The sequence below is a fragment of the Schistocerca cancellata genome, chromosome 1 (assembly GCF_023864275.1).
Source record: "Schistocerca cancellata isolate TAMUIC-IGC-003103 chromosome 1, iqSchCanc2.1, whole genome shotgun sequence".
NCBI lineage: Eukaryota > Metazoa > Arthropoda > Insecta > Orthoptera > Acrididae > Schistocerca > Schistocerca cancellata.
The window spans coordinates 302,571,795-302,598,110 of record NC_064626.1 but is presented as its reverse complement, the minus strand read 5'-3'; the positions used below and the strand labels follow the sequence as shown (position 1 = coordinate 302,598,110).

The 26,316-nt window shown below is 40.4% G+C and overlaps 1 protein-coding gene across 10 annotated transcripts in view; it reads right to left on the bottom strand.

The window, feature by feature from the left end:
- Positions 1-26,316, bottom strand: part of LOC126172355 (citramalyl-CoA lyase, mitochondrial-like) — a 224,401-nt gene that overhangs the window by 150,410 nt on the left and 47,675 nt on the right. For 9 of the 10 annotated variants that reach the window (XM_049920882.1, XM_049920884.1, XM_049920880.1 and 6 more), the window contains exon 2: positions 25,120-25,207. The exons of the other annotated variant lie outside the window; for it this stretch is intronic. In XM_049920882.1, coding sequence (XP_049776839.1) covers positions 25,120-25,203 — 84 coding nt within the window. In that variant the 5' untranslated portion in view covers positions 25,204-25,207. The remainder of the gene's footprint in view (positions 1-25,119; positions 25,208-26,316) is intronic. 10 annotated transcript variants of the gene reach the window in all.

The window sequence follows — 26,316 nt, the reverse complement described above, 5'->3', positions numbered from 1 at the left end:
ACACTTGTGAGCTTGTATGCAATTAGACATCTTTCACCAGTGTGGTCCAATTCAAAGAGGACATGAAAAACCTATTCCCTTAACACTCAATATTCTCTCCAACTTTAGTCTATAAATCATCTTCTAATAATCATCTTCTACTCTAAGAGTATAACTTCTTTCAATTGTGCCATGAAATGAGATCAACAGTGCCTACAATCATTCTGTAATCCACCAAGTGACCCTTGACTAAACAGACAACCGCTGTTAATATCCCCTGTAGACCACACGCTGTTCTTCATCTTACAAAATGATCCAACAGTTCTTATCATTGTGGGCAATTCTTATACAAGCAGTAAATCCTCAGTTCTTTAAAGAATCAGACTCCCATGTATACAACAACCTCATATGTCTGATTACTTTATGAATGAGTTAATGTGTTAAATACTGCCTTTGACCCTGCAATCAAGAAAAAGTCAGTAATAGGGAGTGGTTAATGTTTGGAGTTGCAGCCAGCCAGGAACATCTAGTCAGGCATTGAAATCAGCTCCAGCCACAACAAGTTTTACTGCCCTCCTTCGCCTCAGCTGCCAACTGGATGAGATCTACACAGCCACACTCACGACATGGCTGCCCAAATGCCTACCTGCTTTCGCTACAGCCTCCACACTTGTATTAGGCATCAACAGGATGTCAACTGTGCTGTCATATGCTGGCGCCAGCACACAGTGTGGCAAAGTGGTTACGAGATGATTGATAGAGGCCAACAACAGATTCGCAGGAAATGCGCTGCCAATGCCCTCTCGGCCACAAGTATTTAGATTGCCGCCACAGACTGGAGGGTGAGTCTGTCACACTAAGTAAGTTCCGGTGTCATCTGTCGCAGCCCAGCAATAATCGCAGCACCAGTTAGGTCTGCCACTAATTCAGAGACAGGCAGCACATAACAACCCTAATAGTATACATAGCAGACTTCGTACTTCACCAGCAGTAAGGATACCATGGACTATGACGGAAGAGCTTGTACCACAACGAATATCTTGAGTTAAGTAAACTTTCTATTCTTATTAATAAAGAACCCAGTTAATATATGCATGCAGTTTGTGTTATAGAAAGAGGATACTGGCCACCAAACAACATCCTCTGCTTGCTTCCCATGGTACAGCTCTACAGAGACAACAAGATGACATAAAAGGTGGCAACGAGAATCCTTCATTGAAGAAGAATTTGCTTGCTTCTCTTGTCTTTCAGATTGCAGGGGTGATAGTATTCAAGTTTTGCTAAATTTTTGTTGTCTTTCTTGCATGTTTCAGAACCAACAAATTTCTGCCTTTCTGATGATGGTACAATAACTTTTTTGGCTGCACAAGCAGCGTCGGCTGCACAACAGCAGAATCCAACAGACCGACACACCCAACAAGTGCTGCCAACCAGCATGCCACCATTACAGCAATTTAATGACACAGAAGAGGAATGGCTCGAATACCTGACACAGTTCCAAGCTCATTGTGCATTTCATCATATTCAAGGTACTGTGAAGCTACAATACTTTCTATCCTGTCGAGGTTAATATAAAAACTATTCCCAACTGTGTGTCCCAATGAACTCAGTTATGATGAAGTAATCACTGCATTAGCTCAGTACTATGATCAGAAAGTTCAAGTAGCTGCACCCAGATATCAGTTTTTTTCATTTGCAGGAAAAGCCAAAACAGACATACTGTCAGTGGTATACAGGATTAATGGACATGACTAGGAAGTATAAATTTAAGTGTAGTAGTGAGAACTTTTACAGTGACTTAATGATTGGAGATGCTATAACATTCAATGTCCCCAATAGTAGAATATGGCAACAGAACTTGAAGTACTCCAATTCTTCACCTCCTCAAGTGTTGCACATCTTAGAGCAATTGAGTCAGGTGCCATAGCAGCTGATAAGTTTGACCAGGCCTGAATTTGTCAGACTGAGTTGCCCCCTGCTTTTGACCGCCCCAAACAACCACAACAGTGAGTACATGCGCAGCCGCATAAACATGTAAACAGACTTGTGAACTTCCTGAAGTCTTGCCCTAGATATTTTGCTTGCCATAAAAGACAGGACTGCCCATCATGTAACGCAACATGTTATACACGTGGAAAAAAGGCCATGTCCAAGCAGTTTGTTTGTAATGGAATAAAAAGGCCAATATCACCAGCTCCTAGGAGAAAATCTCATGCACATGCAGTGAATGTTGTGTATTCCATACATTCAACAGGTCCTGACAAAAGTAAGATTATGGTTGTGCCTCCTTCTCACTCTAGTGCTGTGCAATGACGTTCTAACAAAGTATATGTCTCATTATGAATTGCTGGCCATCATGTGAACTTTCAGTTAGACACAGGTTCATCAGTCACTTTGCTTAATCGTGCCACATATGAACAGTTAGGCTCTCCACGCCATCCTATATCTAGCAAGCACCTCATTGCTTACAACAGACACGAAATTCCAGTTCTTGGACAGTGTAGTTTGCCTGCCACTTACAAATCTCACACTAGGACAGTGAATTTTTCTGTGCTGAAATCAATAGACAGTGAGAGCATTTTCGGTTTAGATGCCTTTGATTTGTTTGGAACTTAGTATCCAAGACAATGTACTGTCGGTCTCTACACCTGTACCACAAGACAATGTAGAAAGCTTGCTTAAAGAATTTCCTGAGCTATTTTCAGAAAGAATGGGAAAAGCTAATAAATTTGTAATGCATGTTACACTTAAAGACAATGCACAGCCTAAGTTTTTCCGGGTCTGCCCAATTCCGATTGCTTTAAGAGACAAAGTAGCCAGTGAATTGAAAGAATTGCAAGATATTTCCAGAATGAGATTTTCACTCTGCAGCGGAGTGTGCGCTGATATGAAACTTTGTGGCAGATTAAAACTGTGTGCCCGACCGAGACTCGAACTCGGGACCTTTGCCTTTCGCGGGCAGAGCACTTGCCCGCGAAAGGCAAAGGTCCCGAGTTCGAGTCTCGGTCGGGCACACAGTTTTAATCTTCCAGGAAGTTTCAATTGCAAGATAATTCTGTAATTGCTCCCATTCAAGCTAGTCAATGGGCAAGTCCACTAGCTTTGTTGCCTAAGCCTTCTGGTCGCATTCACATTTGCGTTGACCTCAAGTCTACAGACAACCCATAGACAAAAGTTGACACTTATCCTTTACCTCGCCCTGATGAACTCATGGACAGGCTTGGTGCAGGACATTACTTTTCCAAGATAGGCCTTCATGATGCCTATTTGCAAATTCCATTGGATGAAGAATTGCAGATGTGTTTGTTGTAAACAACATTACTTGGAACAGCTGGCTGCAAAAAGGCCATTTTGTTCAAACTACCCTGACAATATTGATGTCTCAGGTCGTACACCAGAGGAACACAATGCTAATATGTGTACTCTTTTTTGAGTGTTGTCAGGAGCAGGACTCAAGTGTCATCTCAAAAAGTGTGACTCTCTTCAAACTGAATTACAGTAAATATGTCATGATAAACAGTCAGGGTTTGAACCCCCCTCCAATCTCATTTGCTTGTAATCTGTGACCTGCCTGTTCCTCGCAATGTGTCTGAACTGCAGTCAGTATTAGGCAAGATGACATACTATACTCAGTTCACGCCGAATGCCACTCAGATCACGGTTCCATTGCATCACTTGTGTCGCAAAAATGTATCTTTCGTGTGGCCTCAAGAGTGTCAAAACACATTTCAGAAACTCAAAAATGCCTTGTTTAGTGACTGATGTTTAGTGCATTTTGACCCTCCCAAGCCAGTAGTTTTGCAAGTCGATGCTTCTTCCTACGAAATTGGCACTGTGCTTTGACAATGAATTGGTCCACAAGATGGACCTATTGCTTTTGCCTCAAAGTTGTTAACTCAAACTTGGTGCAATTATTCTCAAGCAGAAAAAGAGGCCCTCACTATTGTGTATGGTGTGACAGAATTCTATCACTATTTGTATGGTCGCAAGTTCTATTTAGTGACTGATCACAAGCCTTTGCAGTCCTCGTTTCCTCTCTCAATGCCAGTTCTTACACACACTGCTCAAAAATTGCAACACTGAGCTTTGTTGCTTTCACAGTATCAGTATGAAATTGTGTACAGACCTATGGCAACGCATGGCAATGCAGATGCCCTATCTCACCTTCTAATTGGCCCAGACTCTGATTTTGATTCAGCTGCTGCATCTTGTTGCCAAATTGATGTGCAGGACTCTGATTTGCTGGAATCTTTTCCCTGGCACTACAAAGAAATTGCACAGGCCACGGAAGCAGACACACACACAGATCTTAAGATATCATTGCATCATATTCGCTTGTCTTGGCCCTTGTTTATTGAACAGTATCCAGAACTCAGTTGTACGCCAATATTTTGCACATCGGCATAGTCTTTCACTTCAACAAGGTGTGACACCAGTGTAAAATGAACGGGGACAATCCTGTTTGCTTATTCCAAAAGTGTTGCAAAAGGATGTGTTGTGATTACTCCACCAGGACATTGGGGAATTGTTCAATCTAAACAGTTAGCTCAACAGCATTGCACTTGGCAGGCATGGACGCCCACATTGAACAGATGATGTCACAGTGTTGCGCATGTGCGGAAAACCAATCTGCTCAGACACAGACATTCTCAACTTGGTCTGAGACTCAATCCCCATGGCAACCACTGCACATAGACTTTGCAGGATCATTTTGAAACAGTTGTTGGTTTAGAGTGGTAGACTCTTTTAGCAAGTTTCCACTTGCGGTGCCTATGAACTCTACCAGATCATGTCACACCATTAAAGTGTTGTCCTCCATATTTTGCACAGAAGGTTTGCCAGAAGTACTCATGTCAGACAATGGACCACAGTTCACTTCACGTGACTTTGAGCGAAATGGCATTGATCATCTAACAAGTGCTCCATTTCACCCACAGTCCAACAGAGAAGCAAAATGCTTCATCTGCACTTTCAAGCAAGAGATGGCCAAGCTTTCTACCACTCAAACACGGGAATAGATGCTGCAACTCTTTCTCACCTCCTATAACTCCCATCCAAGAGACGAACCATCACCGGCAGAACTTCTGCATTACCACCACCATCAGACACTGCTACACCCAATAAACCCACCACAGCAGCTGGCACCATCAATGGTCCACAAGTATCACTTTGCGCCACATGATCTCGTTCATTTCAGAGTTTATGGCAAGCATGGGCACTGGGAAAGATGTGTGATCCAAGAATGCATCGGCTCTTACATGTATTTATTTGCAGGTCCCGGTAGTTTGCAGCGCCGCCACCAGAAGCAACTTAGCGCATTTCATTTGCCCCGTGATTCTGTTGCTTTTCTTCCCCCAGATTCACGTCTTCTTGGGACCATGTATCCTTCGCAGCCACCCGCTGATGCCACCAGAGCACCCCAGGAGTAGCGAATGGACGATGCGTCCTCACCCCCCCCCCCCCCCCCCCCCCTGTACCCGCTCGTCGACTCAATGAACCTAGACCCACCATCACCGTCTCTGTCATTGCCTCAGCACATGCCTTCAAGCCTGGACATGTGCTTCGACAGCAGTTTTCTGGGGGATGTTCCTGTTGCCTCTCAAGGCTGGTGGTGGGGTACAGCCAGAAGTACGCCATCCTCCACAGTCATGGCTTCAAACGCATCTCTATGTCCTGCATGCTGTCATTCACAGCCTCACTACATGACAATGGTGCAGCATTTCGGAGAGGGAGCCAGAGGGGGCGGAGACGGGGGGAATGTGCTGGCATAACGGCATAAGCTGACAGCAGCACACCACGCAGCAAAGAGGTTGCAAGACAAAAACTAGAGGCCAACAATAGACTCACAGGAAACACATCGCCAATGTGTTCTTGGCCACCAGTATTAAGATTGCCACCACAGACCAGAAGGTAAGTGTGTCACACCGAGTAAGTTTCAGTGTCATCTGTCACAGCCCAGTGGGAATTGCAGCAGCAGTTAGTTCTACCACTAACTCAGAAACAGGCAGCACATAACAACCATAATAGTGTACATAGCGAGCTTTGTACTTCACCAGCTGCGAGGCTACAGTGTACTATGACAGGAGAGCTTGTACAACAATGAATACCCAGTTAACACATGGTCTATGAACTGCAAGTATACTCTTAGTTTGTTTTCTGTGTATTTATTTATATCTCTGCAAGCATAGCTCGTTGCTAGTCAGCAACACTTAGTGCAGGGACTGCAAGCATAGCCTGCAGCTAGGCCACTGCTTGATGTTCACAGATAATGCTGCACCTCCTTTTGAATGAGTACAGATTATTAGCTACAAATCCCATGTGGGAGTATATGTATTGTTATGGCAGTGTTAGGAACTACATACACTCGAACAGTGCCCTAAATGAAGTTAACAAACTGACAAATCAGGCAGCCATTTTCTGGGACAAGAACATACCTTGTGACTCCACACAATTACCATGAAATATACCTTCAAATACGAGTGGGTGAAAAGCAAAGAAAATGTTTCCACATTCTACTATTTTTGACATCGGAGATTATTCTGATGGTTAAAAAAGATCCAGGCTATTTCTGCATAAGATCCTGGAAGTGAAAAAGCAAAGTAGTTTTCAATCTGACTTCAGACCCATAAATTTAAAATGATCAAGTACATTGCTTGTTTGATGATATTCTGATACTAAAACAGTGGTTAACACATATTGTACATCAGTAACAGCATTTACTATATTTCATTGTAATTAAAGAGAATTTGCCTCTGTAAATCTTATGAAATCTTGTTTCGCCATGACATTCCATATCTTTTACATGACACTTGTGACATGCAAAAAATATATTTCTCATATTTAGTAAAAAATATTTAACACAAAAAAAGGAATGGTATAAGACCATTGCCACAATCACCACCACAGCTTTAAACAACACCAATCAGATTCACATTTGCTCTCTGTTTGTTGACTTTGGGAAACAATTCATTGTGAGCCTTTTTTTATTCATTTTCTTTTATTTAATAAAGCCCTAAATAATGTACAGTAAAATCTGAACTACTAAATCTCCCCTGATCAAGTGTATAGATTCGCTTTTTCCTTACATCCAGCATCTGTGGATGTACTTTATTTCATTACACTATGTAAGAAGTTTTTATAAGTTTCTATTTTTGTTTGTATCAAATGCCAAGGAAAGATTGATTATAATAATCATATACCAGTTTTAAAAAAGGATTAAGTCTTGGTTTTTGGAAAATACTTTTAATTTATCCACCAGTGCAATGTTGCATACAAGAAATTGAATAATGCAAGTAAAGAATGGGTTAATATAACTTAGGACTTGTTCTACGTTGAAAGTAGTTGTTCCATGTTCAAAGTAATGAGAAATCAGCTTTGATCATGACAATATTGTGAAAAATATCAATATATAGTCTAAAAATACTTGTTTTGTTTTTCTATTTGTCAGTTTTATGTCAGGTTACAGGTCTTTATGTGTGTTATTACTAAGCATCTGCTCATTATATTGCCACGGTTATATCCTTTTGAATTCTCAAGTCATGAATAGAAGTGGTCAACCTGTACCACTGAGCGTATATCCAAGTTTCACTTGAACACGTTTAGGTGAGGGTGGAAAATATGTAACTGAATCCAATGTTGCGACAGGTCTGGAGAAGATGTTTAACCAATTGTTGTTAATTCTCTGCACTATGATTTCCCAAAAAAACATTTTTGGCATCTATAAAACTTTTCTACACTTTTCTTCAAACAGATGACAATTTTCAGATATTTGAAATTTTTCAGATATTGTGTGAATGTCTTGACGGATTGATTTATGAGTCCTACTCTGAACTGAAAAAAGTCATCGGATCCCTCCTAATATCATGTTAAACCTCATTTTTCCTGCCATAGTGCAGCAGGTCAATGTGGCATGTATTCAACAAGTCATTGGAAGACCCCTGTAGAAATATTGAGCCATGCTGCCTCCATAGCTGTTCGTAATTGTTGTTGGTGCAGGATTTTGTGCATCAACTGACCTCTCAATTATGCACCATGAATGTTCAATAGGATTCATGATGGGCAATATGGATGACCACAAACCATTCACTTGAACTGTCCAAAATGTTCTGACATGGTGCATCTCAGCCATAAAAATTCCATCGTTGTTTGGTAACAGGAAGTCCATTTATGGCTGCAAATGGTCTATGACCAACCGAACATAAGCTTTTCCATTCAATGATAGGTTCAGTTGGACCAGAGGACCCAGTCTATTCCATTTAAACACATCCTGCACCTAAGAAATCACCGCCATCTTCCACAGTGCCTTGTTGACAACTTGGGTCCATGGCTTCGTGGGAATCTGTGCCACACTTGAACCTTACCATCAGCTCTTACCAACTGAAACCAGGACTCATCTGTCCAGACAAAGGTTTTCCAGTCATCTAGGACCCAACCAATATGGTCATGAGCCCAGGAGAGACATTGCAGGCGATGTCCTGCTGTTACAAAGACACTTGTGTGTGTCACCTACTGTCACAGACCATTAACGCCAAATTTTACCATACTGTCCAAATTGATACATTCATCATAAATCCCACATTCATTTCTGTGGTTATTTCATGCAGTTTTGCATGCCTGTTGGCTCTACAACTCTATGCAAATGCCACTGCTTTATGTTGATAAGTGAAGGCCATCAGCCACTATGTTGGTGGTGAGAAGTAATGCCTGAATGTCCCACGTGTCAAACTCCAATTACCATTCCGCGTTCAAAGTCTGATAATTCCCATCGTGCAGTCGTAATCACATGGAAACCTTTTCACATGAATTACCTGAGTACAAATCACAGCACCGCCAATGCAGTGACCTTTTATACCTTGTGTACATGATACTACTGCCATCTGTATATGTGCACATGTCTATGATTTTTGTGACCTAACATACTTGTATATGCAGATGTGGAAAGATGAATTCCTAAGGCACTTATTCCATGTTAGCCACTCAACAGTTTTATAGTGCCAGTTAGTATCCAAAGAGAAGAGAAGGCACATACTTTATTCAAATTTCAAATAGTTACCACCTTTCCTTAAAAAATAATGTGATTTATAAATGTCAGTTTTCCTTTTTTAGTTTAGGACCAATGGAAATAGAAAACTGGCAAAGGACTTATTTAAGTAAAAAAACTGAAGGAAATCTCTGTACACAAGTTCAAAAAATTCCAGAACTTTGTTCACAAATTTTTTCTACACTTACCTTTTACTTATTGTGCTTAGTCTCCTTCAAAATACTCCCCTCCCCCAAATGATACACCTCTCCCAATACTGTTTGCACTTCCAGAAGCAGTCCTGCATGTCTTTTGCTGGGTCACGTAAAGTGCCATCTGCGAATTTTCTTTTATCTTGTCTATCATTGCAAATCTTCATCCTTTCAATGTCTCCATGTCATAACCATAGACCCATGTCCCATCACCAGTTATGATTCTCTTAAGGAGCATCTCATTCTCATTTGCACGATCCAAAAGCTCTTCACAGATTGTGAGGAGGAGGTGTTTCTAGTCTTGACTCATAAGCCATGGTGGCAACACGATGCATTCCAATATGCTGTGTCAAAATTTCATGACATGATCCAACTGAAATGTTGTACATTCTTCTGCAATCTCTCAGACACTCAGTCTTCAACTGGCATGCATAATTTTATTGACATTCCTACCATGAGCTTCATCAGTAGACGTCAAAGGGCATCCTGGATGAGGGTCATCTTTAACTGCTGTCAGGCCATTTTTAAAGCATGTCAATCATTCATAACACCGAGTACGGCTTAAGCATTCATCACTATAAGCTTCCTGCATCATTTGGTGCATCTCTGTAAAGGTTTTCTTGAGTTTCATGCAAAATTTAATGCAGACACATTGCTCCTCTAACTCTACCATTTCGAAATTCGCAAACTGTGCACCTGTCTGCAACTCAACGTGTCATTTTATGTTGAATAGCAAAATATCCTTTTCATAATTGTTGATATTCCAACCTGGACTTTCCACTGTTTGAAAAATGAAGACATTTTCATAGTATTTGTTTACCTATAAACAGCTTTCAACAGTGCAAAAGAATGCATGGCGTTCGACATTCTCAATAAACTAGGTGTAAGCTACAGGGAAAGATGAGTAATACACAACATGCAAAACTAAGAGGCAAAAATAATAATGGAAGATCAAAAACAAAGTGCTTGGATTAGGAACTGTAGAAGGCAGGAGTGCTGTCTGTTTCTCATACTATTCAGCCTAGATAACAAAGAAGTAATGACAGAAATAAAAGGAAGGTTCAGAAGTGAGGTTAAAATTCAAGTGAAAGGAATGAAACTTTCAGCAGTTACACAGGGGTGTGCAGGGATGCCAACCACATTTTGCTCCAGCACACCACTGATGCAAAATTATGAATGTTCCGGAATTTTTTGAGCAGACCTTGTACATAAATGATCTGACAGACAAGGTGAGGAGCAATATGTGGCTGTTTGCTGATGATGCTGTGCTGTATAGGAAGATGTCATCGTTAAGTGACTGTAAGAGGATACAAGACAACTTAGACAAAATTTCTAGTTGGTTTGTTGAACAGCAGCTAGCTCTAAATGTAGAAAAAATGTAAGTGATTCAGACAAGTAGGGAAAAATAATCCTGTAATGTTCAAATACAGCATTAGTAGTGTGCTGCTTCACACAATCACATTAATTAATTGCCTTGGCACAAAACTGCAAAGCAAAACAAAGTAAAATGGAACAAGCACATACGAACAATAGTAGGGCAGGTAAACAGTTGACTTCAATCTATTAGGAGAACACTAGGAAAGAGTAGCTCATCTATAAAGCAGACTGCATATAGAACATTAGTGCAAATCATTCTCAAGTGTTGTTTGAGTCTTTAGAATCCCCACCAGGTCAGATTAAAAGAGAACATTGAAGCAGTTCAGAGTCGTACTGTTAGATTTGTTACAATAGGTCTAATCAAGATGTGAGTATTAGGGAGATGCTTTGTGAACTCAAATGAGAACCCCTGGAGGCAAGACAATATTTTTCCATGAAATGCTAGTGAGAAAAATTTGGAGATTCAGCATTTGAAGCTGCCCACAGAATGATTCTAATGTTGCCAATGTAAATTTCGCGTAAGGATCATGAAAATAAGTTAAGAAAAATTGTGGCTTGTATGGAAGAATATATACAGTCACTTTTCCCTTACTTTATTTGCAAATGGTATGGGAAGGGAAATGACTAATAATGGTACAAGACACCTTCAACCAAGCATATTCTGTGGCTTGTGGAGTTTGTATGTAGATGTAGGTGGTAACAACTCACTGTATAATTGAGGCACTGGGTGGTCACATGGCACGTAAACAAGGGTGAAAACAATATGATAGTTTGTAAAAGGGGGGAGGGGAGGTGCTAGACCTGCTGTCTGAACTATTTTTAATATTTTGGAAGACGAATCGTGGCTTGTAAATAGCCATAAGAAAGTTCCACCACTGTTAAAAATTTTGTCCCTTTACTAATGTACCTTATAAAACAGAATAACACATTATTTTAACTACTTTTTATTGAAACCAGTGAATACTTAGCAACACAAATACAGGAGCAAAGTCCTTATAATTTAATACAGAAAACAAACTAATGATGCTCTTCTCATAAGATTTTCTACTGTTATGGATATAAAAAACAAACTGTACATAGGATAGTTCACAAATCTGACACTACTATTTATCTGTAAAAGCAAATTGTAAATTTCTTTTCTTGTAGCTCAAAAAGTTAATTATTCTATCCTCAAAACCAGGGTTTTTCACTCCTTTTTTGTGGATACTGAGAAGGCACAAGCTTTAAGACAGTCCTCACCAGTAGTACTTCCCAGCCATATCTTCACTCCATGCAGCATGCTAAAGGAATGCTCTACAGGGCAAGTTGTTTACGGTATTTTTGGTAGAATATAAGCAGTCTCCTTACTGATGGGTAAGACAGTTTTCACAAGTAGATCACGGAACTTGGTTTGTTTCCAAACATTCCTTATTTGTCTAGACATCATACCATAATCTGGCTTCTGCTTCCAAGTTCTCAATTTGATACAGCTTTAGCAAATTTTTATGTCTTATGAAATATTCTTTCTTCTCCTCTTTCACTAAATGTGGGTGAGGAATGCCACCTTTGAGAGGTATATCTTTATCTTCATCAGATCTTGTGATGAGTGACACGATTATACAGGGCGATTCAGCTCCCCATACTGCTGTCATTTTGAGTGCCCACAATGTTATAGCTGGTTCTCAAAAACCATGCACAACATTTTCACATTCTCTCAATTGTTACGCACCAATTATTTGGTCCTACAGAAAAAAATGAACAGAACCTTATTGTAGGAAATTTAATGTAGTTACATTTTGTACTGAAAGAAAGGCAATTACCACCATGTGGGTGGTACTGGAATGTAAAATTACCTCTGAAGCTAGGTCCACTCAGAAAAATTTTGCATGTTAAGAAATTATCACATGGAGTGCTCTGTGCTTCAAAATTATATCCTCCACAAAGAATCTTGCAATCTTTGGAGTTTCAGCATCCGGCACAGCTTTGGTGACAGCATAGCTGATCAGTTAATCAGTGCACACTATTATTCATCAATTCCCATTTGTTGCCTTTTGGAACCTCCCCAAAAGATTGATTCCCATTCAGAAAGATGGTGCTGCTGCCAGCGGAACTGGTACTAGATGCCCTGAAGGAAATTGTGCCATGTAATTCCATCACAGGCACTCCTTACAGTACATAGTGTCTATTGGACCGGTAGAAACCTGGCTGGTGATATCTGCACCTAATTCTTTATAAAGTCATCATGACTTCCAGGTGATCAAATGTAGGAGCTCTATGGAAATACTTCAAGATAGCTGGCCACAGATGAGTGGGAACCATTTCGGCACCATTGTATCATACTTCCTCTTATGCAGCGTTCCATATATTAATCAGAATTCTCCTTTCATTGTTTGCTCATTCTTCGGGGGTTCTATGGTTTTCAGCAGTGTTACATTTTCCCTTTGAACAGCAGCAATATCATTTAATGCAGGTGAGATTTTAGCTTCACTGTTGTATTCTGCCACAGCATTGCTTGGAAGGCAGCTGGCATCCTTGTGATTGCATTTGTTTTTGTGCACAGCTGTGATGTCCCCTAGTGCCCATCTCACTAATCAACCCAATGGATACTTCAGGATAGACAGCCGGCATAGAGAATGGTGGTCCATCTAAATGGTGTTTCCCAAATAAATATGGATTGAACTTATTTATGGGGAAAATAATTACAAAGCACCCTTTCTTGGTTGTAGAGTAGTTCCTCTAAGACTAGGAGAGTACTCTGAAAACATAAGCTATTGGATAATGTTAGGCAAGAGCAAGATGGTGCCAGGTACAAATGACTTGTTTGTGGAAGGTTGTGAAATTATTGCTTTAAAAGTGTAACTTTTGCAAAAAGTGTGCAAAATATGTTAAAAGTGATACAATCTGTCTACAATGTGATAAAAGATTTCATTTTCATTGTGGAAAGGTTGACCCTTCAGAATATTTGTAAAATAATGTGTACACATATCATAAATAGTGTTTCTTCTATAGCACCAGCTCAGAAAAACGATTTCAACATCTTATCCCAAAATAACGATCACAATCAGAAACTTCTGGTGCATATGATAAATTTGTCCCACGACCGCAAATTTAATATAGGTGCATATACTTCCAAAAAAGTTCTCAAAGTATCTCCGTAACACTTATGTGTTGTTCCAACCTACCGGTAACAAATATAGCAGCCCGTCTCTAAATTGCTTCAATATCTTCCTTCAATCTGACCTGGTACAGATACCAAACACTAAAGCAGTACTCAAGAATAGGTCACACCAGTGTCCTACATGTGGCCTCCTTTACAGGTGAACCACTCTTTCCTAAAATTCTCTCAATAAACTGAAGTTGACCATTCGTGTTCCCTACCACAGTTCTCACATGCTCATTCCATTTCATTTCACTTTGCAACGTTTCGCCCAGATATTTAAATGATTTGACTGTGTCAAGCAGGACACTAGCAATACTGTATCCAAACATTACAGGATTGATTTTCCAATTCACTTGCATTAAATTACATTTTTCCACATTTAGGGCTAGCTGCCATTCATCATACTAATTGGAAATTCTGTCTAAGTCATCTCGTATCTTCCTACAGTCACCTGACTTTGACACCTTACTCTACACCATGGCACCATCAGCAAACAGCTGCAGATTTCAGAATGAAATTTTCACTCTGCAGTGGAGTGCGCACTGATATGAAACTTCCTGGCAGATTAAATCTGTGTCGATGGGTTGTGACTGGTGCTTGGGTAGCTCAAATAGTAGAGCACTTGCCTGTGAAATTCAAAGGTCTCGAATTTGAGTCTCAGTCCAGCACACGGTTTTAATCTCCCAGGAAGTTTCAACTGCAGATTACTGCCCACCCTGTCCACCAAACCATTTACATATGCAGAGAACAGCAGCAGCCCTATCACACTTCCCTGGAGCATACCTGATGATGCACTTATCTCTGATGAACACTTGCTGTTGATGACAACATACTGGGTTCTATTAATTAACAACTCTTAGAGCCATTCAAATGTCTGTGAACTTATTCCATATGCTTGTACCTTCATTAACAGCCTGCAATGAGGCACCAGGTCAGATACTTCCTGGAAATCTATAAATATGGAATCTGTCTGTTGCCTTTCATATGAAACTTTGTGCTGGGTGAGAGATTAATGATAAATGCAAGCTAGGTAAGGTGTCAGTGCAACAGAGTACTCTTTGAAATTGAACTGGGATTCCAAACGGGCCTGGTGATTTATTTTATTTTTTTCCAAATTTTTCAGTTGTTTCTCTACACCAGGGATGTTTATAACTATGTTATCCACAGTAGTCTGTCCAATGGTCAAAAGGAAATGCCGTGTGGCTAGGGCCTCCCGTCTGGCAGATAGTTCGCCTGGTGCAAGTCTTTCGAGTTGACACCATTTCAGTGACTTGCGTGTCGATGGAGATGAAATGATGATAAGGACAACACAACACCCAGTCCCTGAGTGGTGAAAATCTCCGACCCAGCCGGGAATCGAACCTAGGCCATTAGGTATGACATTCTGTCGTGCTGACCATTCAGCTACCAGGGGCGGACAATGGTCAAATAACGGTATGTTTGTATGATTCTCGTGTGTGAACGATTTCTTTAACATGAAATTTAAAACATTGACTGTTGTTTTGCTATCTTCAACTCTCACACCTGACTTGTCGGAAAGGGAATGAATGGAAGTCTTAGACCCATGAAGCAATTTTACATAAGACCAGAAGGTCCTCAGGCACTCAGCCAGATCTTTTCCTAAGGTGTGATGATGGTAGTTGTTTTATGCTTCATGCATAGATCTTTTCACAGACACATGAATCTTTACTAATCTTCAATTGCTGTCATCTGTGCATTACCTTTTGAACCAAGAGTGCAACAGCCTCTGCTTGCTCAGCATCCTCTGAATTTCATTATTAAACTATGGTGGGTCTTTTCCATCATTTACTCACTTACTAGGCATGTAACTCCCCAGACCACAACTTACAATCTACTTAAAATTTGTCCATAATTCCTCTACATCCATCTTACTGGAACTAATTGATGCCAATTACTGTTTAGTATAAAACATTCTACTAGCCTTCTTGACTGATTTATTAACTTTTGTAATCATAGCTGCTATAATGACATCATGGTCACTAATCTCTGTTTCTATACTGACACTGTCGATAAGATCCAACCTATTTATAGCTATAAGGTCTAAGATATTTCCATTGTGTGTGGGCTGCCGTGCTAGCTGTTCAAGACAGTTTTCAGAAAATGTGTTCGAAAGTATTTCGCATGACTGTCTGTCTGCACCACTCCCACAATGAATCCATAGACATCCCACTCTATACTCGGTAGGTTAAAGTCACCTCCAACTAGTATTGCTTGATCTGGGTATTTACTCACTATTGACTGTAGACTTCCTTTGAATGACTCTAGAACTGTCACAGCAGAATCAGGTGGCTGGAAGAAACATCCAACAATTAACTTGGGTTCACCTAAACCTGTTATATGTGTTCAAATAACTTCACTTTCACACTCAACTTCGACCTGAATAGAGAGAATATTTTTGTCAATTGCAATGAATGCTCCCCCTCCTATGGCCTCTACTCTGTGTTTTTGATACATGTTCCATGACTCACAAAATATCTCCGAGTTTTCCACTTCAGGTTTCAGCCAGCTCTCGGTTACAAGAATAATTTAAGGGCAATAACTTTTCTGGAGGGCAGTAAATTCGGGAACTTTATTATTAATACTTCAACAGTTCTGAAAAACTGATGACAGTCATAGGGTCTTTATTCTTAATGCCATCTGACTTCCCTTGCTGCACATCGACAAGCAAGTGTTCATTAGAACACCTCAAACTACTGCCTAGCCTAAAAAAAAAAGGCCATTTGCACTCCACAAGTACTCTACTACCTGAGCAGCTGCTTCCTTTATATAGTGCACCCCTGATCTATCAAGGAGAGTCCTACATATACCCACCAAACAACACAGTTCCAGAAATCTGCAGCCAAGACCATCACAGACTTGACGATGCCTTTGGTTGAGATGCTCCACTTGGCTTCAAACCAAATGTCCCCCATCACCTCTGGGAAGAATCTTGGGTGATGTGAAAGCATTACCACCCACCACTCGTCCTGTCATGGTGGCCAATCCACTGCACTGCGGGCACTAGGAAGTGCCTAAGAAGCAGAGCTCATAGGCAAAACAAAAGACACCTGAGGTGTCCCATGTAATGCACCAGATTCTCTGCCACTGCTAAAACCTGAGGCAGCAGCCTGAAGGTGACTGACCATAGCCAAAAGCACATTCAGCTGTTTGCGAACTATAGACAATTCCCCACAAATGGTGGTACTGCCATCTTTGTAAAGGACCAGATTTAAGTCTGTGAGGTAGGACTAAATAAACATGTTGTTCTATCAGGAGATAAGGACTTTGAGCTTTCAATGATTAAGCTGCCTGAACTAAACTACATAACTGAAAACGTAATGGTGTACAAAGTAGTATTATTCCCATCTTTGTGACCAAATCAGAAGTTCTGCTGAATAGTTTCAGTTAATTAAATATGAAAATAATACTTTGTGGTGATTTTAATATTGATTTTTCAAAAAACAATAATGCTACTCAGGCTTTGATAAACTTGAGCAAATCAGTCTATATGATCCCCACAATAACTCTCCAACAGGGTCAAGAGCACACAGAATCAATAATTGACCACATTTTCATAACTGATACTAGTTCCACATTCACTGATGAAGTACTAAGCATGGGATATAGTGACCATGATGCTCTGCTACTGAGCGCTGATATGGGAAAAAGTAAAATTGGCCCCAAAAAAGTAATTCAAAGAAGAATCTTTTATGAAGACAATATTAGGGTTTTAAATTTCCTATTAGCCAAGGAAAACTGGGGAAGTATTTACATGCACACCACTGTTGATAGGATGTTCTTAAGTTTTCATAATACTTTCCTTTAGTATTTTAATACAGCATTTCCTCTTGAAATAAAAATTTCAAGCAACAAAAATTGAAAGTCATGAGTAACAAAAAGAAATCAAAATTTTTAGTGAGAGGAACAGATTTCTACAATATTGCTGCAAAAAATACAAAGTCACTCAAGATTTTTCTGAGTATTGTAAAGCCTAAAAAAAACCTACCTTAGAGTTAATGGACAGACAAAGCTTTTATGGAATGACAATTTCATAAGTATCTCTTCAAACAAAATGAAAGCCATGTGGCAAAATTAATAAAAAAGAAACTTGTAGTTCTCTATCACTTAAAGATTCTAAGATCACAGATCCACAAACAGCTGCAAAAGAATTCAGTGTATATGTCAACTCACTAACCAAAGATCTCATTCAAGCTAACAGCAAGGTACCATTCTCAGGTTCCACTAGTACATCAAACACCACTAATATTTCAGTGTTTGTTTACGAAACAAACCCCGATGAAATTATGAATATAGTAAAACCGTTAAGTAATAAAACCTCTAGTGGCTATGATGAAGTGCCTAACTTCAACCACAAAGTGTATGTACTTCTATGGATAGGGTGTCTGTTCTTTTGGACATGTCTGAAAGAACAGAAACCATTGATGACCTGCAGTCATCTAGAACGAAATTAGAATTATGTTAATACTTTCAGCTGCTAATGGACATTGATATATATCAACAGGGACAGGTGAAAATGTGTGCCCCAACCAGGACGCGATCCCAGGATCTCCTGCTTGCATGGCATACGCTCTATCCATCTGAGCCACTGAGGGCACAGAGGATAGCGCAACTGCAGGGACTATCTCGTGCATGCCTCCTGTGAGGCCCACATTCTCACCTTGTATGTCCACACACTACATTCGTAGTGTCCCACCCCAACACACTCATTACTCACGGAAGACATTCTTACCAAGTCCCATAAGAGTTCAGGGAATATGTGTGCATCCACACACAAGAAGAAGGTCATGGCTGGTGCTGCCAGAACTATATACTTATATGGATATGGTGTCTGTTCTTTAGGACATGTCCAAAGGGGAAATCACCAGACTGAAGGAAAATATCCATGATGTAGCTGCTGATTCTGGTGAGAGATGTGTTCTGGGGCAGAAACGACATAGCCTGCATGTTTGCATGACATACACAGCAACTTTCCATTGTGTACAGAGTGCCTAGTCCCTTGAAATAGTTCCATTCCAAAGCTTTTGACAATGCTGGGAAATAAACATGATATACTCTACACTACAGAAACATCCAGCAAATTCTCAGTTTGGGGATGAAACTTGTTAAGATCACTCATAGCACTTCCTCCAAGCAGCATTGTTGATGTAAACCCAAAGGCCTCTCATGATGTGTGACTTACAAAAAGATTTTTACAAATTAATGAACAATTACGTTTTTGGAAAAACAATGGCATATGTTAGAGAATACCTAGAAATTCATTCAATTTAGTCGTGGAAGGGAAGTTTTGGCACCAGAGATTACACTGCCAAGCCAAATTGCAAGTGGGTCGCCGTCTTCAATAAAGAATTAGTTACTCTGGAGGTGACTAATGTTTCAGTGCAGTTCACGAAGCCTTCCTATATCAGTATGTGTGTTCTGGACTTTCTGGACTTCCCCATACTCCACATCTACCGATTCTGTTATGAGATTCTGAAGCCAAACATCACCAATCCCAAGTTACTTTAATATGGACACAGACAGTTTCACCTACTTGGCGAAAGGCTGCGATCCATATGAAGTAATTAGGTACAATCAAGAAGATATAAATATTTGGAAGTTAATCGTTACGGAAAAACACCACAAAACAAGAGGGTTACCAACCTGATGAAAACAAGGTAAATGGTTTGCAGATTGTGGAGTTTACGAGAGACTGAAACTATATGCATAACACACGGATGTGAGGAAAGGGTATGCATCATGCATCCTCAAAGGTTCTCATGATTGAGGATTACAAGAGATGCCTGCTCGAAGACATTGGCTCCATGCTCATATGGTGTAGCAGATAGTAGTCTGGTCGCAAGGCCATGAGGTACATACCACCCTGCAGCTTAAAGTCAGGCAGTTGCTGGATGACAAATGATTCGTCTGTGGCATGGTATCAGCACCCTCCCATACTCACACTAATCACTGAGTGCTTCAGTGTGTGGTTGTGTATTTATTTAAGTAAATAAATAGTAATTGTTTGTTAGGAATAGTTGAATGAACAGCTTGTCATAGTTGTGTGTTTGGGTAAGTGTGAATGGCTGCACAGTACGCATGTGTGAAAATTGTGTACACACTGTGTGTGCGAGTAAACATTTTATATATTCGTGTGTATGTGTGGTTCTTCACCCACTGCTGCCGCTGCTGCTGCTAGTCCTTGTTTCCCATACATACAGAAAACTGTACAGACACTGATCAATGATTAAAATGTCAAAACTGTACACATAACGATCAGAAAGAAAATGATTAAAATGTAAATATTATATCAAACTATACCAAGTGTATACAGAAATTGACACAAACAAAATGGGAAACATAGTACTAAAGTTTTTATTCTCTCTACTAGTTTTAGTGTAAAGTAATATACCTGATAGTGTTAGTAATGTACATATGTCATTATAAAAAAATTTTAATGTAACTTTGTAAATTATTGTAAATAAACCAATTTATGTAAATCTTCAGAAATAAAATATTTATTGCACAATATATTTGTAAATAAAACTAAAAAAATATTGTTTTTAAACAACAAAAATTATTGCAAAATGCTGTATTGCTAAAGATATTGTTAATAACAATAAACTATTAGCTCATTTGTTACATCATTGTTATTTATAAACCATTTCACTACAGAACTATTATTAACAATAATAAAGCTGAACCTCTAGTCATAATGCACAGACCTCAAATGTAGAGGCCTATGTAACTGAACTAGTTATAAATGATGATATGGGGGAGCTCAGATCTTATTGGTCCAGGAGAGTGGGGAAAGCAATGTGCTCCCATTGACTGAGAGATGGGAGGGCATTCCTGCCAATTTTATATCACACAGTGCCACACAACCAGTACCAAGCTATGTCATGAACTTGAATATAACTAGTTTACTTGACTAAGATGTGTGGGTAGGACAGGGTTTCCCCTGGATGACCTTGATCAACTGCCAGTGATTCCCCAGAGGGGGAGGGGGGGGGGCATGACATTGAATGTAACTAGCACAAGTGTGTGACCTGACACCAGAAGTCAGTGCCACTGACGTTGAGATAATATTCTCTCGGTCAGAACCATCATTGAATAATATACTAGAATTAGTTATAGGATTGTCTTATCACTGGAAGTGCAGTTTACCTATCCTCTTTTATCCCTGGTCTTGAACCCACCTTTGCAAATACTCATTTCACTTAGTTTCCCTGAATTCAACAGCTAGGGGGGTGGCTGGTACCTCCGTATGGTGATGGGGAATGACTACAGCATGTTGGGGAGCAACCTCATCCAGGGTACGGCAATGGGTTTCTTCTCATAGATTGACTACAATCATTTATGGTTAACTGGCATGAACAGAGTTGTAGTTATGGTTGACATTTGGAGGTACAGTAGTCACTGAAAACTACTCTTCTTTGTCTGCAGTAGCATACAGCATGTCCACATAGGAAAGACACTGGCGTGTTGTCCTCTTTCCTCCAAATGTCAGTTGTTCTGTGGGGGATACACTTGGCAGAGGAATTAGTTGTACCTGTGTTGGTAAGGAGTTGGTTTGTAATTTTACAGCAACAGCATAAGTTCAAGTTGGCCAAGTCTATTCTTCCTGGCATGTTCAATTGATGGTAAATTTTGGTACTGTGGATCAATACACCTCTTCTTCACCATTCTTTATTACCTCCTAATACATAGGGTTGACATTCATGGCTTCTACCTCTCACTTATTCAGTCCAACAGTTCTGACTGCCATTAAATGCTATATATCCTCTCTTAGACCCTGCTGCTGAGAAACATGAGGACATGGTGGTTTTCCACAACATTCAAAGAGAATACATTTGGGAGTCTTCATCTGACTCTTTCTCTGTTGCGTTTCCTCGATACAATGGTACCACTTGAATTCCTCTGTCATTGAGAAACCTTTTAGCTGAAGAACTTGGTACCTGAAACTTCCTGGCAGATTAAAACTGTGTGCCCGACCGAGACTCGAACTCGGGAGCTTTGCCTTTCGCGGGCAACTGCTCTACCATCTGAGCTACCGAAGCTGTTCTGGAAACATCCCCCAGGCTGTGGCTAAGCCATGTCTCCGCAATATCCTTTCTTTCAGGAGTGCTAGTTCTGCAAGGTTCACAGGAGAGCTTCTGTAAAGTTTGGAAGGTAGGAGACGAGGTACTGGCAGAAGTAAAGCTGTGAGTACCGGGCGTGAATCGTGCTTCGGTAGCTAAGATGGTAGAGCACTTGCCTGCGAAAGGCAAAGGTCCCAAGTTCGATTCTCGGTCAGGCACACAGTTTTAATCTGCCAGGAAGTTTCATATCAGCGCACACTCCGCTGCAGAGTGGAAATCTCATTCTGGAAACATCCCCCAGGCTGTGGCTAAGCCATGTCTCCGCAATATCCTTTCTTTCAGGAGTGCTAGTTCTGCAAGGTTCACAGGAGAGCTTCTGTAAAGTTTGGAAGGTAGGAGACGAGGTACTGGCAGAAGTAAAGCTGTGAGTACCGGGCGTGAGTCGTGCTTCGGTAGCTCAGATAGTAGAGCACTTGCCCGCGAAAGGCAAAGGTCCCGAGTTCGAGTCTCGGTCGGGCACACAGTTTTAATCTGCCAGGAAGTTTCATATCAGCGCACACTCCGCTGCAGAGTGGAAATCTCATTCTGGAAACTTGGTACCTGTTTTCTGCAACTCCTTTCATCAAATGTGAGACTGTCAGCTTCTGTCATACTTGGATTCAAAATGTGGCACAGGGCCTAAATAGTCTGTATGTAGGACTGTGTCATTTTCCTATGATGTTGGGCCCTGCTCTTCAATTGGTCTTTCACTTAGTGCACTTTCAGCTGATTTTCTCCAGTTCAGCCTGAAACTTATCCCACCTATTGAACTTCTCTTTGTTATTATTGAATCAGTGCTAAGCTGTAGCATCCAGGTAAAAGTACACATTTACCAAATCCATTATGTCACCCCCATCTGTTTTATCTGGCTTCTTGGTCAAATCCTTTCAGCCATTTCATTGGGATCTGAACAGCATCTCTGGAAAACATTGATGGATGTCTGATGTGCAACTGGCTTACTGCTGTTTTGGAATCTGCTGGTTTCCTAAATATACAGACTGTGGAGAAATGTACTGCTTGTATTCTGTTTACATTTCATGGAGACAATGCCTAATTGCCTAATGCCTAATTGGAGCCTTAGTGATGTAGATGTTTGTAAGTAACTGGCATCTTCACCAAACAGTGTCACGTCATAACTAGAATCAAGTCAAAATCAGAAAGCAGGGCCATCAAGTACAACACTGAGCACTAAAAGTATGATTGCTATGTACACCAAACTACAGCCAGAACGGAACTGAACTCCCAGACAGAGAGTTCTGCTATTTATACAAGCAACGAATATTCCAAAATATACATACATAAGATATTCCAAGGATCTTCCAGAAATGATAAATACTAAATAATCACTGGTGGTTGTGTCTGAACTGATGATCTGCTGCACACCAGATGAATGTTGACACCCCCCCCCTCTCTCTCTCTCTCTCTCTCTCTCTCTCTCTCTCTCTCTCTCTCTCTCTCTCTCCATAGGATAATACTGTCCACCAGCAGGCTAGATACTCAACAATTTGCACTGAAGAGTGTGCTCCAAAACATTACTTCCTGCACCATCATTGGTGTCTCTGTCATCAGATCTGCACCAGACTGCCACCTATCCTGCTTTGCAGAGCATGCAAGCCTCGAACCCCTACATTCTGTGATGAGACATGGGCATTCTACACCTTGGCACTGACTGATGGTTTCACTGACCTTCAGTACAGCAGTAGCATATGCACTACTAACCAGTTTTGCCATCTCTTTCTCATAAGTCCACTTATTTCAGTAGATTTCACAATTTGCAGCCTGTAACATTGGCACAATGATACACTATTCATCTCTGCTCCACTTACGTACTTTCCTTAGCATCTCAAATGCTCGCAATTCCACCAGGCAGTAACCAGTCTAATGGAGGGCAGTTGTCATAATGTTTTGGCTGATCACTGTAAGTTTCTTTACAGCTACTGTTTAGCATGGAGAGCCCCTCCCATCACGAACTGTTGCACTAAGTACATCTATCCAGAGCAGAGTTGACTATTCCTTTAAATTTGACCACAGTTCTACATGTTCCTTCCCTTAGGTAAATGTTTTGAGTTCCTGTTTGAGATATGCCCCTTTTCTAGCTTACCGAATATATAAATCTTCCTACTTGTTTAGCTGCCCTCTATACTCTAAAATATTGCTGCTACAACTGTCTCATGGTGGACATTCTCAAAGAGGATGGGTTTGTTTATTGCTACTAGGTGTAATATTTTCATTCTGAGTAGGGGTATCTCCACTGTGGACTCCTCTTTAAGTATTACGAACATTTCTTACATTGAAATTTTTTTCTGACATTATAATACTGAGAAATTTTAGAAATATAGCACAACAATTCTGCCAAACAAGCAATGTTTGTCTCCCACAGGCAGCTTAACAGCTTTTTGCCAAATTTATATTTATCACGGGGAAATAGATATTAATATGCTGTGAGAAGAGATCTTTTCACAATAAATATTGGTGCTTGTCATGAAACTAATAGGAGCTGTAAATCCTTATTCTTGTGCCTTTGTCCTGCATTGGTACAGGGTCAGCATAGTTAGGAACGGATTTGGCTTGATTAATTTAAGGGGTGGCCAGATGCTTTTCCTGTCACCACCCCGATAACCCCCAGGGTGGCATGTGTGTACCCTAATTGTCAGGGTGCAGTGTTAGTCATGAGGAATTGAGCGAATATTTTCTAAATGTCTGTGAATAATGAGACAGAAGCAGTACTTGGGTATCAGTCCATTATTCATCTAGTGGGATGTGGGAAATTGCCTAAAAACCACATCCATGCTGTTCAGCACGCCAACCCTTGTCAATATTCCAGGCGGATTTGATACGGGCCAGCGCACCTCTTCATCCCAGAAGTGTTGCTTTAAGACACAGGACCATTCAGGCAGGTAGGAATTTTCAGTTCTTGACTCTAGATAATCAGATAATTCGTACAAGAAGTATGTATTTATTTTCTTTTGAATTTACATGGACTCTCAATTACTTGCTTTATATCAATTGGGAGCTTGTTAAAGATCTTTAAATCACAATAAAATAACTCTATTAGATTACAGTACAAGAATGCATGATGACAATGGAATTTATTTTTCTTTTATTGTAGTTGTACAAATCATAATTCAGCTGAAACTTATTTTTATTATTTCCTACAAATGCCAACAAGGGGTAGATATATTAGGCTGTGAGTGCAAGATTGCTAGAGCTTTTAAGATGCTTTTGCAGTTATCTACTCCATTCAAAACTTATAATCCATAAACAAGTTACACTTACGCTATGAAAATCTGTGTGCAAATAAAACCTGCAATGTTTCAAGACCCTCTGACAGTGGGCTTCTATGAAACTGCCGCTCCACATTATCCTGCAAATAAGCAATTTGCAAATAACTAATCCACCAAATACACTTATAGAAAATCTTGGCTACAAAATAATTATGCATACATAACAATTAATGCAGGAGGATATGGGACACCTTCTTTTAACTGCCACATAATCTAATTACATACCACTAACATTCAACAGTCTTTTTTTGTTAAATAAAACTGAAAAAAGTTATAAACTCACAATTTTTCATTGAGCAGCTGCTGCTAAATAATTCTTACAGACAAATTATGATCACAATACGCAAAACAGAGAAGAGAGAAATAGTCGACAGTGTCAAGACTTACAATGAAACGAACACCCTTAGCTGCTTACAGGCGTTGACATACATCAACGGGGACAGATGAAAATGTGTGCCCCCACTGGGACTCGAACCCAGGATCTCCTGCTTACATGGCAGACGCTCTATCCATCTGCGCCACCAAGGACACAGAGGATAGCGCGACTGCAGGGATTTATCTCTGGCACACCTCCCGCGAAAACCCACATTCTCAACGTATTGTCCCGCACTACATTCGTAGTGCCCCCACCAATTATACTCATTACTCGCGGTGCATTGCCGATTCCCGTAAGAGTTCGGGCACTGTTTGTGCATTCGCACAGAAGAAGAAGATGGTCAGGTGGCCGGTGAGCCTTAACTATATATTTACTAAGAAAGAACAGATACCATCTTAGTAAATATATAGTGTGAAGACTGCCTAGTCTTTGGCATGTAGAAGTTTTGCTTGTCATTCCGCGATTATGGAAAGAGGAGCTGATTTAAAAGCTGAAGCCTGTTAACTTCAGACTAGATGTCTCCAAGAGCTTCACTGTTCTATAGACAGTAGACCTTTGTGTGCAACTAACACAAGGAGTTCATGAATCCTCAGACAATATAGCGAGAAAGTGTAAGCTAAGGTTAGCAGTAGTCAGAGGGTTAAGGATACCAAGCAGGACCTCCTGCAAGGGAATAATCATGACAGGGGGATGTCCGAGTTAGTATAGAACTCCCTGGATAGTGAATACTAGGTAACAAGCATATTTAAGAAAAGTACAGGGATCAGTGATGTCACCTGTGATTTAGGCTCTACAGAAAAAGATCTGTGCTGG